Raw genomic sequence first — 17,955 nt, 5'->3', positions numbered from 1 at the left:
GTGGAGCAGCGAGCACGAGATCAAGACACGGCACAAGGTCAAAGGCCGCGAGTGCGACATCAACGCAAAGCACGGCATGAGATCGCAGCGCCGCGCAATGCGAGATCGGCACGTACGACAGCCGGGCTCACCAGTCAGCCAGCCAACCAGCCAGCGCGAGATCGAGATGACCGCAAGACCAGAGTGGCACCGTAGGCCTTCTCGCCCAATAGTCAACAGAGGCGATTCCCACACCTTCCACGCAAACCAACCCCCTTATTTTATTTACCCTAAATTCGATTATTCTTATTATTTACCGAGTCAAGATGGACGGTGACAGAGGATGTACGTTGGCGTCTTCCCCTGTTCCGTTCATTTCCCTTCTCTCTTCCCCACCAGATAGATAGATCGACAGAAACTTAAAGCACCGAAACAAAACAGTGGTCTCCCGTCGGCGGATCCTCACCGCCCCGACGTGCTCCACCTTCCTAACTCCTTCCCTTCTTCCTTCCTATTTAACTTCTCCTTTTGTTTCTTAATTTACCACGCATCTTCTCCCTTTCCTTCCCTTCCCTGCCCTTCCGCTCACGCCACTCAACAGTTGATTATTTGTACACGAAAGCAACGAAAACACAGCATTAAATTATTTATTATTCTTTAACTATACGGGAGCAGTATCTTCTTCTCTCTAATTTCGTCTCGATTTCTACTTCTTCGATCGGCGTCTAGGGCAGGAACCAGAGGAAGAGAATCTTGAAAATCATGGAGGCGACCTGCTGCTGCGCCTCCTCATCGGCTCCTTCCCTCCTTACTCTCCACTCCTTACGGCCCTCCTACCACCGCCTCACCGTCACATCCGCCTCCCGCTTCATCGCCGCCTCCTCCGCCTTGTCCTCCTCCAGGCGGGTCGATCTCCGGCGCCGCTCTTACACTTTCCTACCCTTGCCCTCCACCCGCCGCTGCGGCACGCGCCGACCCGCCCGAAGAGCAGCCATCTCCGCCATCTTCGAGCGCTTTACCGAGCGGGCCATCAAGGCCGTCATCTTCTCCCAGCGGGAGGCGCGCGCGATGGGGAAGGAGATGGTCTTCAACCAGCACCTCCTCCTCGGGCTCGTCGCCGAGGAGCGCTCCCTCGTCGGCTTCCTCGGATCTGGTGTCACCATCGACCAAGCCCGCGAGGCCGTCCGAGAAATCTGGAACGAGGAGGCTCCCGCGCCCTCCCTCTCGGCCGCAGCCACCGACGTGCCCTTCTCCACCAGCAGCAAGCGGGTGTTTGAGGCTGCTGTGGATTTTTCCAGGAGCATGGGATGCAATTTTGTTGGTCCGGAGCATATTGCGATCGGCCTCTTCAACGCCGATGACGGCAGCGCGGCGCAGGTGCTCAAGAGGTATATCGAATGGCATCTTTTATTCTCTCCTTTCTGTTTAACTTTTTTGAGTGAATTTTTTTCTCGCTTTTGTTATCTGAGAAAAGATGAAAACTTAAATTTGAAGCTAATTCACTTAGAAATGCAATGTACAGTGATAGGATAACCTAGTGTGCCACGAAAAGGGAAATATAGCAAGTCTATTAGGCTCACTTGTTGATCCACAGTATCTTTAGAGTTTAGATTGACAAAGAAAAGTGGCTTAACTTTCATTCTTTCACTGAAATCTTCCTGCATTTAACTTCTGCAGTCAGAAAGGAGGAATGTGGTTTTGTCATTCCTTCTATTGTATAACCACAATGTCATTCATCTATCCTTCATATAATATAGAGGCAAGAAAAATCATAAAGCAGAAGTTGGTTAGCCTGCAAGATTTAATTTTTTCACAACAATTGTATCAATGCCGACCCCACCTAGTAGGATAAGGCATGGTTGTTGTTGTTGTAATTGTATCAATGCTCAAGTCCTCATTGCTATAGGCTTGCGGTTATGTCTATCACTGTTCCATTTCATCATTGTTTCATGCCAAGCAATTGATTGATTGGTGCATTGATGAGATATAGTTTTGTGAGAAGTATCGTTGTTTTCTGTGCCCAGATAATAGATCGAATGCTATGACTGCATATGATTTTTTTATCCAGTGGAATGGCTATCTAAAAAGGTTTTTAGATGACAACTGAATTATGCTCAAATGTTTAATAATGACAGGGTGGAAATTAGGGTTTAGGGTAAATCATCTTAAAAAAGAAAATAAAATAAAAAATGTAGCATCTATATATATTGACCTAACACCTTTGATATGCACCAGATCAAGAGAGTCAAAAGAGTATATTTTATTCTCAGCTACAATAACCTCAAAGCATGTCTACTTGATTATGATGGAGCTGTGTACTGTATGTATTGCTGATTTGACTTGTCCTCAGATACAAAATAAACAATTCAATTGACTGAAGTTTAACTCATTTGGTATCAGAAGTAACGTAATGCAAAAGAAGGGTTCATGTTTTCTTATGTTGAAAAGCTTCTGATTAGCATGCTTGAAGTTCTTGAATTCTTCTTAGCTTGTTGAGGTTTACAGTATAACCATTTGAGACTTATTTAGTCAAGTATTTCATTCGGTGTTTGACTGAAGAGTGCGCTAGTTGGAAACATAAATCAAATTTTCAGGGATGCAAAAATCACCTTTGTCCTGTATCCTGGATGCTTTTAGTTTACCTATTACTCAATATTTAACAACAATCCATGGCACAATAAGCTAGTATGTACATGTCTACCTCATATTCTGCCGTGTCGTGAAATTCAGATAAGCAGTTCAGTAGTCATTGCGACCATTATAGGATACCTCCATTAAGGCAGAATATAATTTTTCTCTTTAGATTCAAATTCATGTCTCATGGCTGTTTATAGAAACCCTTTGTGTAGGCACAACACGTCCTGAAGGAGAATGACCCATTCAATGTCATCCTGCTCACTTTAAAATGTCTAATATTCATCCAAAGAATTGAATCATGATCGACATGGTACTAGCATGATGTGTAAGTATACTTAATAAAGGGCATTGTAATGCACAAGGATATTCCCATTTCAGGGTCAATGGACAATTGATGAGTGTACTATCAAAGGTGAACCTTTGACTTTTACCTTATTTTTCCAGTTCAGAATAGTATCCACTGTTTCACTGAGGGTCACTCAGCGAGATTATGTGTAAAAGCAGGCAAAATGTTTTTCCATAGAAGAATAAATGGCATCTATTTTCAGAATCTCTCTAGCAGTTTCTTTATTCATTACTCGATGCTTAATCAGCACTTATAGCATCTTCTTTTAACCTTAATGCTTTGAATTAGATTTGATAGGAACCTTAACCTTATAGTCACAAACTGCCATCTAACTTGTGGCTTATCATTATTAGATTGGGAGCAGATATGAGTCGCTTAGCATCAGTTGCCCTGTCCAAACTCCAAGTGGAGCTTGCCAAGGATGGTAGAGAGCCATTGGCATCATCTCAGAAGATAAAGGAGAAACCTTCTGCCACAAAATCTACAAGTTTGAGGTCTCAAGGTAAGCCAAAAGGTTCTTGACTATTGGAGGTGTAATATTAACTTTTGCTTCTCTACATCAAAGATTAATCTTTTTTTGCCTTCTTTCCAGAAAAAGGACCATTGACAGATTTTTGTGTTGATTTAACCGCTCATGCTAGAGAGGGGCTCATTGATCCTATCATTGGTCGAGATACAGAGATCCAGAGAATTGTTCAGATCCTTTGCCGACGAACAAAAAATAATCCAATTCTTTTGGGAGATGCAGGTGTTGGAAAAACAGCAATTGCTGAAGGATTGGCACTTCGCATTGCTGAAGGCGACATTCCTTCTTTCCTTATGGTGTGCTTTTCATGCATTGTGATGATAATTATCACCCGTACACTCGTGTACATGTCTTTTTAAATTTTCTTTTATACAGGAGAAACGAATAATGTCACTTGATGTTGGCTTATTGTTGGCGGGTGCTAAAGAAAGGGGGGAGCTGGAAACCCGAGTTACTGGTTTGATATCCGAAGTACAGAAATCAGGTTAGCAGGACCATCATCTTATGGATAATTTTCTGTTTTTAATGTACCCTAGCATTCTGAATTTTTTTCACAATTCAGGTGATGTCATACTCTTTATTGATGAGGTTCATACACTGATTGGTTCTGGTACTGTTGGAAGAGGTAACAAAGGCTCAGGTCTTGATATAGCTAATTTGTTGAAACCTCCTCTTGGTAGAGGCGAATTGCAGGTAAAACACCAATCAATTTTGTGTCATTGTTGACCTAGCAAAGTGTTCATGAGCAGTCTAACATACTGATAATATATGTCGCTGGAGTTTCTTCAATATTTGAATAGAATAATCAGTTTTTATGGTCATTCAAGTTTTTCATTGTGGAGAGAATTATGGATCTTATTTTGTCTGAAAATGTAAATTTTGCAAGTTGTTGTGGCTTCATAAATAAATTGACATACCTTCTGAAAATGCGAGCACAATGGCTACCTCTTTGGTCGCTATGATTTGCTCATGGGAAACCGTTGGCCTCTACACCCTGTTGCATCATTTCCATTAGGAGAATGGCACAGTATGAGATTTGGGGATAAATTTAGGTTTCTTTTAAATTTCATGTTTAAAATATTTGCAATTTTGTTTGATTTTAAGAATTGTTTTAGAAAAATTGTTATATTGTTTTAGGAATAAGTTAGGTCATTATTTTTCAAACTTGATCTTATTGAAGTACAAAAGGGGTTAGAATTCCTTGAACTAATCATTTTTTTTTCAGTTTAATAATATTTTTCTCTTTAGTGAGTTGAGAGGTCCAATTTTTCTGTGATTTGAATCTTCATACTGCATTAGATTCTCTATAGATAAAAGCAATCAAATATCTCTTTTTTTTTGCTATTACTTATTTTGTGTTCTGTGTCAATTCTCATGATGCAGTGTATTGCATCAACAACTTTAGATGAACATAAGACACACTTCGAGAAGGATAAAGCTTTAGCTCGCCGATTCCAACCAGTGCTGATAAATGAGCCTAGTCAGGTACTCTTTATCTTCTTTCACTTTTATGATTATTTGCTTCCTCTGTGCTAAATTTTGCTTCCCCTTTTTAAAAATGCAATAGGAGGATGCAGTGAAGATATTACTGGGCTTACGCGAGAAATATGAGAGCCATCATAAGTGCACATTCACATTAGATGCCATAAATGCTGCAGTATACCTCTCAGCTAGATATATTGCAGATAGACATCTTCCTGATAAAGCAATTGATCTGATTGATGAAGCTGGTAGTAGAGCTCGTATGGATGCATTCAAGAAGAAGAAGGAAGAGAAACTCTCTGTGCTTTTAAAGTCACCAGAAGAATACTGGCAAGAGATTAGGGCAGTCCAGGCAATGCATGCACTGGTAATAACTTCATACCCATGTCATACTATTTATGGAGAGTGTAACTCTTTTTTGGTTCTGGATGATTGCCCAAGTGGATGTGAAATCATTTATAGAAGAGTGGACTTAAAATAGTATTAAAAGTATAAAAATTTTGTCAAAAATTGTTTACCGTTGAAAGTGAGTACTTTTTAGCTCTAACACACACATGGTTGAGGCATTTAATATCCTCTTTACCTATATATCATAATTTTTATGAAATAGTCAAAACCAGAACTTTTATGTCATGCTTTTCCTTGCATTCCATTGTTATCTTTGCTTCTATTTCATTAGGTTCCATTATGATGAAATTGTCATGCCATAGCCTCAAGAATATTTTTCTTCTATAACAGTGAATAATAGTTTTCTGCTTCCCATTCAGGTGTCAGAAAACAAGTTGACATATTCTGCTGACAAAACCATCAAGGAAGATCAATCTTTAGATCTTGAGATTCCAATGTCTTCTAATCCATCTTCACTAAATGATAATGAGTAGGATATATATCTTTTATCAAATATGTATGCAACGACATTATTGAACTTTCTGAAGAGCTGAAGTGTACATATTTTTTCTTTTTATTTTGCTATGTTGCAGAAAAATCTTTGTCGGGACAGAGGAGATAGCCACTGTTGCCTCTCTTTGGTCAGGAATCCCAGTACAGCAGATCAATGCAGATGAGAGAAAACTATTAGTTGGTTTGGATGAGGAACTGAGAAAACGTGTAATTGGCCAGGATGATGCTGTTAGTGCAATATCTCGAGCTGTGAAGCGATCACGCGTTGGTCTGAAGGATCCCGATAGGCCTATTGCTGCAATGCTTTTCTGTGGTCCAACTGGGGTTGGTAAAACTGAGCTGACAAAAGCATTAGCTGCCTCCTACTTTGGATCGGTATTGCCTCTTTCCCATTTCTCCCTACCATCCATTAGTCTATGCATAGATGTAGATAATAACTCATGGAACCCAAAGCACAGTTTCAACGTTTATTGGTATCGATCGACAAGGTTGAATTTATTGTTCTTGTTCAATGCTCTCTTTCAATGTGTGATAATTATTTTAGTATTAGTAAATTATATCATCAGTCAAGGTACTTACTATATTTGTTGAACTTGTTGCTAAAGTTAATTTAATTAACTTTTTAATTGTTGTAAGTTTACATTTGGAGGTAAATAAGCTAAGTTAAAAGAAGTTATAAGAGCAAACTCATTTGATTTGATATTGGTGCACTTTTAAATGTGCTAAAGTGTGCTGAATGTCAGCACAATAAGGCTCCCAAACCATATTGTTGTGACTAGAAATCAAAACTCCACTGTGGAGAAATACTTTAAACTTTGATTCCAAGTTGTATATACTGTCACTGAGTTTTTTTCACTGCTTATTATCTTTATAACGTCTTCATGTGATTTTCCACTGACTTTAGTTTTCTCTACTCATTATATTTTCTATAAAAGGAGGAAAGCATGTTGCGCTTGGATATGAGTGAGTACATGGAGAGACATACTGTGAGTAAGCTGATTGGATCTCCACCAGGATACATTGGGTATGGAGAGGGTGGTACCTTGACTGAAGCAGTTAGGAGGCGGCCTTTTACAGTTATCTTGCTTGATGAGATAGAGAAAGCTCACCCTGATATATTTAATATCCTCCTCCAAGTATTTGAAGATGGTCACCTAACTGACTCTCAGGTTAGTATTTCAGGATGCAGTCAACAAGTACAAACACTCATAAAATTAACCTTTTACTTCTCTATGATTTTTCATTTGTCATTGTTTGTCAGATATAAATGATTTCATCGCTATAGATTGGATATTAATGTGGTTTTTATATTGCAAATTTTTTTAATAATTTTATCATTTCCAAAATTTACTTCAACTGATTCTTTGTACTATATAAGCATATGACTTGCTACCAGCTAAAACTTGTTGCAAAATTTTTCAGGAAACTAGATTGCAATTTTATTTTATTTTATTTAGATCCTGAAAGTTCAATGTTCTAGTATCTTAATTGTTACTGACAGTATTGCTATACTTTTACACCTGGTCAAAGATCATGAAGCATCATGGTTATTGTAAAATGTTAAGTGTTCAACTTCTCACCATCTTTTCATTGATCTGATAAGCAAAGTCTTAAATGACCACCAAGAACAAATGAAGTTTATGGTATGTTAAACACAGATGCCTAGGATACATATGGCATGACTGCATCTGTTGTATGTCTTATTCAATTGCCGTAAGCATTAATCTCTTTTGGGAGACACTAGAGAAGTCTGATAATCTCATGCGTTCAACTAGGACAGCTTGCTGTCTTTTTGTTGCTTCTGATAATTGAAATCTTAACAAACTACCCCAAAAGAATGAAGTTACATATAGTATACTCCAAATAGATGGTAGATTTTAATATGAATTCGTCTATTGTATATCTTATCTCCATGTTGAAAGCATCAATCTCTTTCATGATCGGGAGGCAATTATCTTAACTAATTCCTGATATTACATTGTCTTTGGCATGGTTTAGGCATTAGAATATCATATTTTACAGAAAGCAACAGAATCCCATGGCTTGGTTTTAATACGCCACTAATCTTCAAGCTAATTATCGTTCCTTGTTTTGAACTTTGGCAATTTTTCTTTGAGAAAAAACACACTGAGTTACTTTTTTCCCTCATTCTTATCAGTAAACTTGCATAGCTGACTATATCTATTTCGATCAATATAGTTATAGTCTGTATGGTATTAATTGTCCAAATTACTTGCTCAGTTTTCCACATTCTTGATATGTATCCATGGCACCCTTTCTCTAAGATTTGGAAATATTATTATCATATCAAATTTGGTGTTTTTCAATCATACTTTGTTTAATAGTGTTTTTTGCTATTCATTAACCTGTGTTCAATAGGGGCGGAGAGTTTCATTCAAGAACACATTGATTGTCATGACATCTAATGTTGGGTCTGAAGCAATTTCGAAAGGTAGACGGAGCATAGGTTTCTTTGTTGCAGAAGACACAGAATGTAACTCATATGCCTCGATGAAGACAATAGTGATGGAAGAGATAAAAGCATATTTTCGTCCTGAGCTACTTAACAGAATTGATGAAGTGGTTATTTTCCGCTCCCTTGAGCAAACTCAGGTTGGTTCTTTAATTTAATTCTCATCGTGTTGATTATTGAACTTTATTATTTACAAAGTTATTAAGAAATTCATGCTTGTTTAATTCGTTGCCATCATCAAACTGGTATTAGTCTCCACTATTTAGGGCCAGCTATCTACATTGGACAGTATGATAGTCTTATTATTAGAAAATTTTATGTCAATCAAACTATTAACTAGTTTTCTTTAGCCCTTCTTTCCATTGCATTAGTTTTAATTGATTCAACTTTTCTTACTATAAATCTATTCGTCACCCTTGAACATCATCTCATTTCAATATGTTGTACTCTAATCTCAATCTTTTGTGTCAGTAATTGAGCTTCTCTGTGTTTAGGTAGATTTCCCCAATGGCACATTTGAAGTTTGGATATTCTAAAATCATGCCCACTACTTTCAAAACACACAGTTATAAATGACAAATAGAGTAATCTGATGTTTGAGTTATAAAGATGAATCAAAATGAGTAATAAAAAGCCCAAAAATCATTTTTGAACTAAAAAACACCAAACCAAGGGTATTTGGGATATATGGAGAGAGAATGTGCATGATTTGGACATTTTGGAGGGAGGCATGATTTTGGATACCCAAAATTCACTTGCATCCCTTGAGAAATTTACCAATGTTTATGATCAAATTTATTTCTTTTTAGATTATTTCTAAATATAACAATTAAATCCAAATGCTCATCTGGTGGTGATAAGAACAGAATGAACCTTCATTAAACTGAGATCCTAAATTTAATGTGATCTAGTTGGTCAGGAGAAAAATTTGGTTGAAAGAAGTTGATTAAGTCATCTGCTGGAGTAAAAAAAATTGCTTTTGGACATTTTTTTTTCATTTTATCTTTTCTAATAAAAGCAAGTTGTTTATGTATAAGGACAAATTTGCAGTCAAAAACTTTTTGCTCTTAAAGCTGCTGCTGCTGCTCAATTGGGTTACAATTTTCAAATAAGCATTATGGAGTCATGATATAATTCTAATGGACTTCCCTTCTTTCAGATGCTGGAGATTTCAAATATAATGTTGGAGCAAGTTAGGAGCAGGCTTTCATCTCTCGGGATTGGTTTAAAGGTATCAGATGCCATCATGAATTTGGTCTGCGAACAAGGTTTTGATCGAAGCTATGGTGCCAGACCCTTGAGAAGAGCCATTGCTAGTCTCATTGAAGATGTCATTAGTGAAGCAATTCTCGCTGGAAACTATAAGCCCGGCGACACTATTACTCTAGACATCGATGCCACTGGAAATCCCACAGTGAGCCAGCTAACTTCCGATCATATAATCCAATTGTCAGATGCAGCATGAACACCATATGGATTTTCACACCTATTTACACCCACGGTTACTGATTATTTATTTTTTTTGTATAGATACCGTATTTAACATGTATAGAACAATAATCCAGTTGGGGAAAGATGATAATTATTGTAAGGCCCACTGACCACCCTTGAAATGGAAGTGCAAAGCTGGATGCACTTGGATGAGGGTGTTTGGCTGTAAATTGTATGGCTGGAGAAACATCTATTGTTAAAGGAAATGCATTGTATCTTGAACAAGACCACCTTTTACCAGATAAAGTCACACAAAGATGAAGGAAACTGCTTAGATTAAAAATTAACAATCTTTCAAACTGTCAACATATAATTTATCTTCTGCTTCTGCAATCTATTCTGGGCTTACCAATCCACCCAAACTCTCTGATTTTTTGTTTGTTTGTTTGTTTTTTTCTGTTGTCCTTCTTCGTAGTAGATAAACATAATGACAAAGCGCCGGGAGTAGCTTTTGTTTTGTAGTTATGGAATTTGTTCAGTTCCTGGGCTTGACTAGGGCGAGGAGGCGGCGCTTCATGACGATGGTGAATTCCACCTTGTCCATGAAGTCGAGCTTGGGCTCCGACGGATGCAGCTGCCACTCGAACGCCTGCACCATCCTCGCTACCATCAAGCCGATGTGCGTGGTGCCCATCGCCAGCCCGGGGCATATCCTCCTCCCTGCCCCGAACGGGATCATCCTGATCCCCGCCGAGCCGGTGATGTCGGCTGCCTCCCCGCCTGTTATGAACCTGTCGGGGTTGAACTCCAGCGGGTTCGACCACAGCCTCGGGTCCTCGGAGATGGTGGGGAGAAACAGCTCCAGGTTGGCGTCCGGAGGGATGTCGTAGCCGCCGAGCTTGGCCAGCTCTACCGCCGCGTGGGTCAGCGAGAAGTACGTCGGCGGGTGCTTCCTCAGGAGCTCCTTCACGAAGGCCTGCAAGTATGTCAGTTTCTCGATGTCCCGGTCGTCCACCGGTCGATCGCCCACCGTCGCGACGATTTCCTCGTGGAGCTTCGCCTGGATGTTGGGATTGTCGATGATGCGGGCCATGGCCCACTCGATGGCGGTGGAGGTTGTGTCCGTGCCGCCGTTGATGAACTCCGAGCACAGCGTCACGAGCTGAGGCTCGCTGGGCGCGCAGTCGCGGCCGTCCACTTTGAGGTCTAAAAGGGAGTCGAGGTAGGAGAAGGGAGCAGCGTGGGGCTCGATTCTCCGGTCGTTGAGGATGGCTCGCCGCCGATTGATCAGCGCGGTGACGGTCTCCACCTGCTCCTTCCTCACCTGGAGCACCTTCCTCTGGTGTTTGGCGTAGAAGGGACCGAGGAAGGGCAGGTAGTCGTCCATCCTGGGGCTGATGCAGAGCAGCACCCGCTTCATCATTTCGTCTATTCGCACGATTTCGTCCTCTTCCAGCGTGACCCCGAAGGTCATGGAGAGGAGGATGGCGAAGACGGCGAAGCGGGCGTTACGGAGGACCCACACAGCTCCGCCGTTGGCTTCCGCCTCGGCGCGGAGGCGTTGGACGAAGCGATCCATGGCGGAAACGCGGGCAGGGTGAAACTCTCGGAGCCGGGAGGCGCTGAGCATCCCGGAGACCATGTTACGGCGAAGAGACCTCCACTCCGGGCCGTAGACGGCGGAGTTGACGGTGAACTTGTCGCAGCTGAAGACGGCGCGGATGGTGCTCTCGGCAGGGCGCGACGCGAAGAGCTGCCCCTTCTCGATGAGCGCCTCGTGCACCAGCTCCGGGCTGGTCACCACGATGAGCGTGCGGACCCCCATGCGGAGGGTGAAGATGGGACCGTACCGGAGGCGGAGGTCGCGGACGAGGTGGATCATGGGCTTGCCGGCGAAGGCAATCTGGAACAGGTTCCCGACGAAGGGCCACCCGCCAGGCCCCGGCGGCAGCTTCAGAGACGGCCTCCTCCTCCGAAACCCGAGCAAAAGAAACACTACCACCGACACGGCGAGCGAGGACGCCACGAAGAAGCGACTGAGATCCGCCATGGCGCGCGACGTGGAAGAAGATATCGGTGATCAGTGAGCGAGTAAGTGGTGTGGGCGGTAGGAGTCAGGAGTGTTTATAATGAATAATGAGACGAGATCATCAAGGCTCATGAGAAAGGGTGCCCAAAAAAACAGTTGTGGGGGGTTTAATTGGCACAGCGTACGCGTCTAGGGATCAGCGCACGCAGCGGAGGGAAGGAATGGAAAAAGGTAGAAATAGAGCGCAATAGGCAAATGTAGTGAGGGCAAAATGGGAGTGGGGTCGTTGCGGTTGGAGCTGTCTGCGTCAGGGCGGAGGAATTAATGAAGGCGAGGTAAATGCAACAGGGGGCTTATTTAAAGGAAGAGTGAGTGGCGGTGGGCTGCGGGTTGGCAGTGGAACTCTACAGAGAAGATCGGCGGGGTACATGCCCCGCATTGATGAGCACAAATTCTTTGGTATGAGATTTAATGGTTGCATGGGCACTGCCAGGTCATGATATGGCGTGGCCTTTTCTTTCATCTTGGGAGGGGATCGGGTGTCCATCGCCGAGCGAAATAAATAATTATTTAAATTTAATTTGATTTATTTTTTATGTGGTTGAATTTATTTTAATTTTGGTTTGAATTTTGTTCGTTTATATGTTATCTAACTCTTAATTTAAATTTATTTGATTATTTAATATTTTTAATTGTTTAATTGATTATTAAACTTAATAATTTAAATTTATTTATTTATTTTATTTTATTATTTATTTATCATATTGATAAAAGTTTTATTAATGAATATGGTTTGTGAAAATTGTTCATGAACGTTGTACGCAAACATTAAAGAGCTGAACATTTGTGTTCAAGTTTGTTTATTTAATTTAAAGAACTATTCAAATTTATTTATTTAATTGATCTTGTATATATTCAACGAACATAAACAAATTCTTACTAAACCGAACACCAAACTTGTTTACGAACACTTAGTTCATTGACAACCTTATGCAGAGCCACACAAGGCGTCTGCATAGGTCATGCACATAGGGTCGCGCAAGGTGATCACTCAAGGTGGTTCGCGATGTATGAGGCGGTTGAGGACGTCCGTTGAGCGGTTGTACAAGACTAAGCATGGATGTCGGGCGTGGTTGTGAGTGGTCTCTTGCGTTTTGATTATGAGAAATGAGGGAGAAAAGAAAGTTCAGCAAATTACGTCAACTATTTTAATTTTAAAATTATCAAATCATATATCCAATACCTATTTTACTTCTTTACTCATTTGTGGAATCGATTATTACAACATAGCAATCGATTCATATTGATCCTCTCCGAGTGCTAAGTTGACAGACGCTGGGGACGTGACGCTCTCGTTGACGGCGTACGATCCTCCGACTGGTGTGAGCCTCCGGTGGAAACCTGCAAGTACAAAATCAAGCCAGGAAGGGGTTCCCGGCGATGGCCCTCCGACGCTCAAGTCAAGCAACGACGAGATGAAGTAGAAGCAGAGTAACGATACTGTAGCTACAGTGAAGAATCGCGCGTATCTCCGTCGAAGTCTGGGGGTCCTTATATAGGATCCGGGGGGAGCGTGCATGCCTCGCGTGCACGCTTCCCGAGACGTACACGTCTCGCGTGCACACTTCCCGAGGCGTAGGGGTGTAAATGAGCCAAGCCGCTCGTGAGCTATTCGAAGCTCGATTCGATAAAAGTTTGTTTGAGCTCGTTTAATGAGGCTCGTTAAGATAAACAAACCAAGCTCAAGCTTCACAATATTCGGCTCGTTAGCTCGTGAACATGTTCGTTAAGCTCATAAATCAACTTTTAAATAAAAAAAATAATAGTTTTGATATTGAATTTATAAATTTTACACTCTACTTATGAAAAACATAAACAAATATATTAAATTTATTTATTAGAATAAAATTATAAATTTTAACAAGAATATTATAAATTTTTTAAAATATATAATTTAGTTTTTAATGAATATTTAAATTTATAATTTATATTTATTAAGCTCGTTTAGGCTCGATAAAAGCTCGAATAAGCTCGTGAGCCATGAATATATTCGTTAAATAAAGCTCGAGCTCGGCTCGATTATAAACGAGCTAAACTCAAACATCCAAGAGTTCGGCTCAGCTCGGCTCGGCTTGATTACACCCCTACCGAGGTGTGCACGCTCCTCAAAGCATACCTCAGAATGGTCCTGTCAGAAAAGTGTCCCTGACGCCATACCGCAACCGTCCGAGCATATCTCTGATATGACAGTGGAAGCTTCCACCGTACGATTCTTTGTCCAGTCTGTCCTCCGACCATGCCGTTGGTCGGCGGCGCTTGTCTCGAGAAGGATATCGCCAGCTGTCCCTTTTATTCTCCTCTTGCCCGTTACTAGACCGAGCGGGAGAGCCGCTCGGTTGTATGCTTGGACGAGCACACACCCTTAGTTGTTTGATAGCTTGGCCGAGCGGACATGCCGCTCGGCTCGTCGGTTCTTTAACACAGGAACCCCTGAGCATCGGAAGCCCGACGTGCGATCGGGCTGTCTTTGCGTTGGCCTGGGCGCTATCCCGACCGATTGGCGAGGTGACACCCCCGCTCGGCATGACCCTTGGGCTGACCATCTTGACTTTGACTTCCGCGTGTCGTTGACCACTGTACGGCCGGGCTCCCTCCTTTACCACCGGATCACGTGCCTTCCCCTTAAGTCTAGTCGAAGGAGGCTGAAAGTCCGACTGACTGGACTACCAGTTGGGTGGTGAAGCAGCCGGTCGGCCTCTGAGGCGAATGCTTCGCCGCTCGGGCACTCCGAGGGGTCAGACAACCGCTCGACGGCCTACCTACTAGGCCTTGGAAAGTTTTGCTCGCCGCTGATTATCATGCCGATCCGAGGGCGATTAATGCTGACATCTTCAGAATCTCCTCGGGATTCGTGCAAATCCCTGCTATTGAGGCCAAGCACGCACCCATGCCTGTGTAATGGCGTTCATTAAATGTCGCCCCCTAACTTGTTGCCACGTGGTGCCACCGCCGTCATCGTACGGCGAGGGCGTTAGCTCTGATGGGACAGGCGGTGTTTTGAATTCAACGGTTGGATGTTAACTTCGATCCCTGTGACCTGAATCGAACGGCTGAGGTTGACCGAACCCTATGTTTATAAAGCATCGGCGCCGACCTCTTCTCCATCGTTACTGCCCCCCGTGTGCTTCCTTGATTCCCTTGGCCTCCAGCGTTCCGGCGATCTTCTACCTCCCTTATGGGTTTCCTTTTGTAAGCTCTCTGATCCTCTCTTGTTTTCGCGTTTGCTTCTCTCTGCTTTCCTCGGCGTTGCCTTTATCGTCGTTCTTTCTGTCAATCTTTCGGCGAACCCTCTGCATTTTCATTTTCCGACCATGGCCAGTTCTTTCGCCCTTTCTCATGGCCTCTGGTATCACGCCATGGAGAGTCAGTTCGACTCGGGTGACACCTTCAAACTGATCAACGCATATGACATCCTTGCTGACCACAAACTCACCTTGGCCGAGCCGTCTGACCGGCCTCATGACCCGCTGGCCGGAACTGTTACCTTCTTCCGTGACCAATTCGTAGGTGGCGTTAGGTTTCCCATCCACCCGTTTATCATAGAAGTGTGCAACTACTTTCGCATTCCGCTCGGACAACTCGTGCCCAACTCCTTCAGGCTGCTGTGCGGCGTAGTTGTGCTCTTCTGAGTGCACAATATCCCCCTCAGGCCTCAGATTTTTCATTATTTTTATTATCCCAAGCAGTCCGAGCTGGGCACCTTCTTGTTTCAAGCTCGGATCGGCTTGGTTTTCTTTGATAAAATGCCTACCTCGAACAAGCATTGGAAGGACCATTTCTTCTTTTTGAGTTTTCCCGAGCCGCCACCCTTCCGAACCCAATGGCAAACTTCACTGCCGCCTCCCCCCGACCTGAAGAGGTATAGGACCGAGCCCGCTTTCTTGCATGAGGCTAGCTTGCTGGCCGGGCTGAAGCTGGACATCCATAAGCTGCTGCCCGAAGGGATGATGTATCTATTCGGCTTAAGCCCGATCCGAACGAGGCTTCCGAACGGCCCGGGTAAGAAATAACTTTCCCTCCTCTTCCTTGAGTCTAATTGATTTCTTTTCTTTTTCTTGCAGTCGAGACTATGATGAAATCAGTGGTGTTCGGCATGCTGAAACGCAAGGCTACCGAGATAGAGGCGGCTGCCACGCAGGAGGCGGAGAGACTTGACATCACCCCAGTTGGCTCTCATGAAGGCGAGAGCGAAGAGGTACAGCCGGCGGGCGATGTGTCTGCCGCTCAGACCGCCACTACTGAGGAAGCAGGAGAGACTGCTCCTTCGAGTGCTCAACCGGCCACTCAGCCCGAGGAAGCCGGGTCTTCAGGCGACGAACTTCCATTGATTAGACGCAAAAGATGTCGAACGGGCACACCCACCCGCTCGGCCACCTCAGCCGTACATGTGTCCGAGCAGATGGACGATCCCCCTCCAACGGCTCCGGCGACTGTGGGAAGCGCTGTCTTCCGATCGGACCCTGTCTCAAGGCGATTGGCCTTCCGATCCCCTCGCGGCTCAGCCCCTCAGCTCACTTCCTCCTGCTCCGCGGGCGAGCCGGCGATCTCTTATTCGCTCCAAGCCGATCGGCCAATCCTCTCCTCCTACAGCGTCTGCTCAGTCTGCACCGGGCGGGTGCAGGACGATCAAGGCCATACTCCACCTACCTACGGAGGAATATGTGCAGGCGGCCGACCGGCCGATGAGCCCCGAGCACCAAATATCTATCCGGGGACCGCTGGCGAAGGTCTGGGAGGACGCCCGGGCGTGTATCGCCCTGATGCCTGCGGGGTTGCTCGGCAACAACCATCTGCAACAAGCTACCGGGGTAACCTTGACCGCAGCCTTCCTTTTTTCATCTTCGTTCGGTAATGACCTTTTCCCTTCTGACCTGGTTGCAGTACTGGGTGGAGAGCATAGCGGTATGCGAACGCCTGACGTCTTTGGAGGAAGAGTTCAAAAAACTCAAAGTTTCCGGTGGGGCCCCTCCTCAGGGCCCCTCTTACGCCGAGCTGAAGGTCGACCTGGACAAGACCAACAAACTGCTAGAGGCCGAGCGGCACAAATCCTCAGGCTTGCAAACTATGGTGGACTGGCTCGAGACCCAGGTCAAAACATACGACAAGAAGATCACTTTGACCACCAACAGGAAGAATCAAGCCATCACCGACCTGGAGGCGAAGAATGTCAAGGCTCGAGGGCTTGTGTTGAAGGTCAAGGAGCTGACTGATCTTCTTACCGCCGAGAAGGCTGGCCGCTCGACGGAGGTGATTGCTCTCGAGGACGATTTGAAGACCTTCAAGGATGCATTTGAGGCCTCCCGAGCCGCCCTCCAAGAATATCAAGAAGCAGAGCTGAGCCGGTTTGCTGTCATGTAGCATAACTACATCCACTCGGAGAAATTTGTTGAGAAAGCTTGCACTCAGCTTGTCCATGCGTTCGAGCTTGCCATCACCGCCACGGCTGATTATCTGAAGACAAAGGGTCATCTTCCAGAGGATTTCAGTATTCCTGTCCGTGATCATGCTGATCTTCTAACCACGATTCTGGACGAGCTTTTCAATTATCTAGAGTGAAGTCGTGGCTGTGTACTGGCCGTTCGGTCTTTTTCATTTTATGTATTCGCCGTTCGACTTATTTTGCTTAATGAATTTTTGGCCTTTCACTGTTTGCTTTATGTGCTGTGTATATCCGAGCGAGTTGTCTGATTCGTGCAGGCCTTCACCCCTTACCCTTTGAGCTACCGCTCGACAGTCGAATACCAGACCATCTTTCGTAATTCCCATTAGGTTTACGCGGTGACAAGGCTGAACTTTATGACCGGGGGACGGTCTTCGGGCCGGGGGATTTATAGTCGTCGGTCCGACTCTAGAGTTTAACGTCGCCACTCGACGGTCTTCCGAGCGGGATATTTATGGTCGCCACCCTAGAGTTAACGTCACCACTCGACGGTCTTCAAGCCGGGGTTTTTATAGTCACCGGTTCGACTCTAGAGTTTAACGTCGCTGCTCGACGGTCTTTCAAGCGGGATATTTATGGTCACCGCTTCGACCCTAGAGTTTAACGTCGCCGCTCGACGGTCTTTTGAGCGGGATATTTATGGTCGCCGCTT

General features: G+C 43.9%; 2 protein-coding genes across 2 annotated transcripts; one reads left to right on the top strand and one right to left on the bottom strand.

Moving 5' to 3' along the window:
* Positions 1-370: 370 nt before the first annotated feature.
* On the top strand, positions 371-10,059 carry LOC122025618 (chaperone protein ClpD2, chloroplastic-like). The gene is made up of 12 exons (XM_042584453.1): positions 371-1,367; positions 3,316-3,464; positions 3,555-3,784; positions 3,864-3,972; positions 4,051-4,181; positions 4,872-4,973; positions 5,056-5,337; positions 5,738-5,847; positions 5,951-6,245; positions 6,806-7,039; positions 8,250-8,483; positions 9,503-10,059. Exons 1-12 carry the CDS (start codon positions 742-744, stop codon positions 9,806-9,808), a joined length of 2,808 nt encoding a protein of 935 aa, XP_042440387.1. The 5' UTR covers positions 371-741; the 3' UTR covers positions 9,809-10,059.
* A 33-nt stretch (positions 10,060-10,092) lies between these two features.
* LOC122025619 (cytochrome P450 77A2-like) lies at positions 10,093-11,917 on the bottom strand. The gene has a single exon (XM_042584454.1). The coding sequence runs from the start codon at positions 11,822-11,824 to the stop codon at positions 10,310-10,312; it is 1,515 nt and encodes a 504-aa protein (XP_042440388.1). The 5' UTR covers positions 11,825-11,917; the 3' UTR covers positions 10,093-10,309.
* Positions 11,918-17,955: the final 6,038 nt, after the last annotated feature.

The sequence above is a fragment of the Zingiber officinale genome, chromosome 9B (genome assembly GCF_018446385.1).
Source record: "Zingiber officinale cultivar Zhangliang chromosome 9B, Zo_v1.1, whole genome shotgun sequence".
Classification (NCBI taxonomy): domain Eukaryota; kingdom Viridiplantae; phylum Streptophyta; class Magnoliopsida; order Zingiberales; family Zingiberaceae; genus Zingiber; species Zingiber officinale.
This window is presented reverse-complemented; position numbering and strand designations above follow the sequence as displayed.

Bases quoted from the DNA above. Each gene is read 5' to 3' on its own strand.
- LOC122025618 (XM_042584453.1), top strand. From the start codon at position 742: ATGGAGGCGACCTGCTGCTGCGCCTCCTCATCGGCTCCTTCCCTCCTT. The intron at 1,368-3,315 runs GTATATCGAATG...TATCATTATTAG, and splicing joins GCGGCGCAGGTGCTCAAGAG to ATTGGGAGCAGATATGAGTC. The intron at 3,465-3,554 runs GTAAGCCAAAAG...CCTTCTTTCCAG, and splicing joins TACAAGTTTGAGGTCTCAAG to AAAAAGGACCATTGACAGAT.
- LOC122025619 (XM_042584454.1), bottom strand. From the start codon at position 11,824: ATGGCGGATCTCAGTCGCTTCTTCGTGGCGTCCTCGCTCGCCGTGTCG.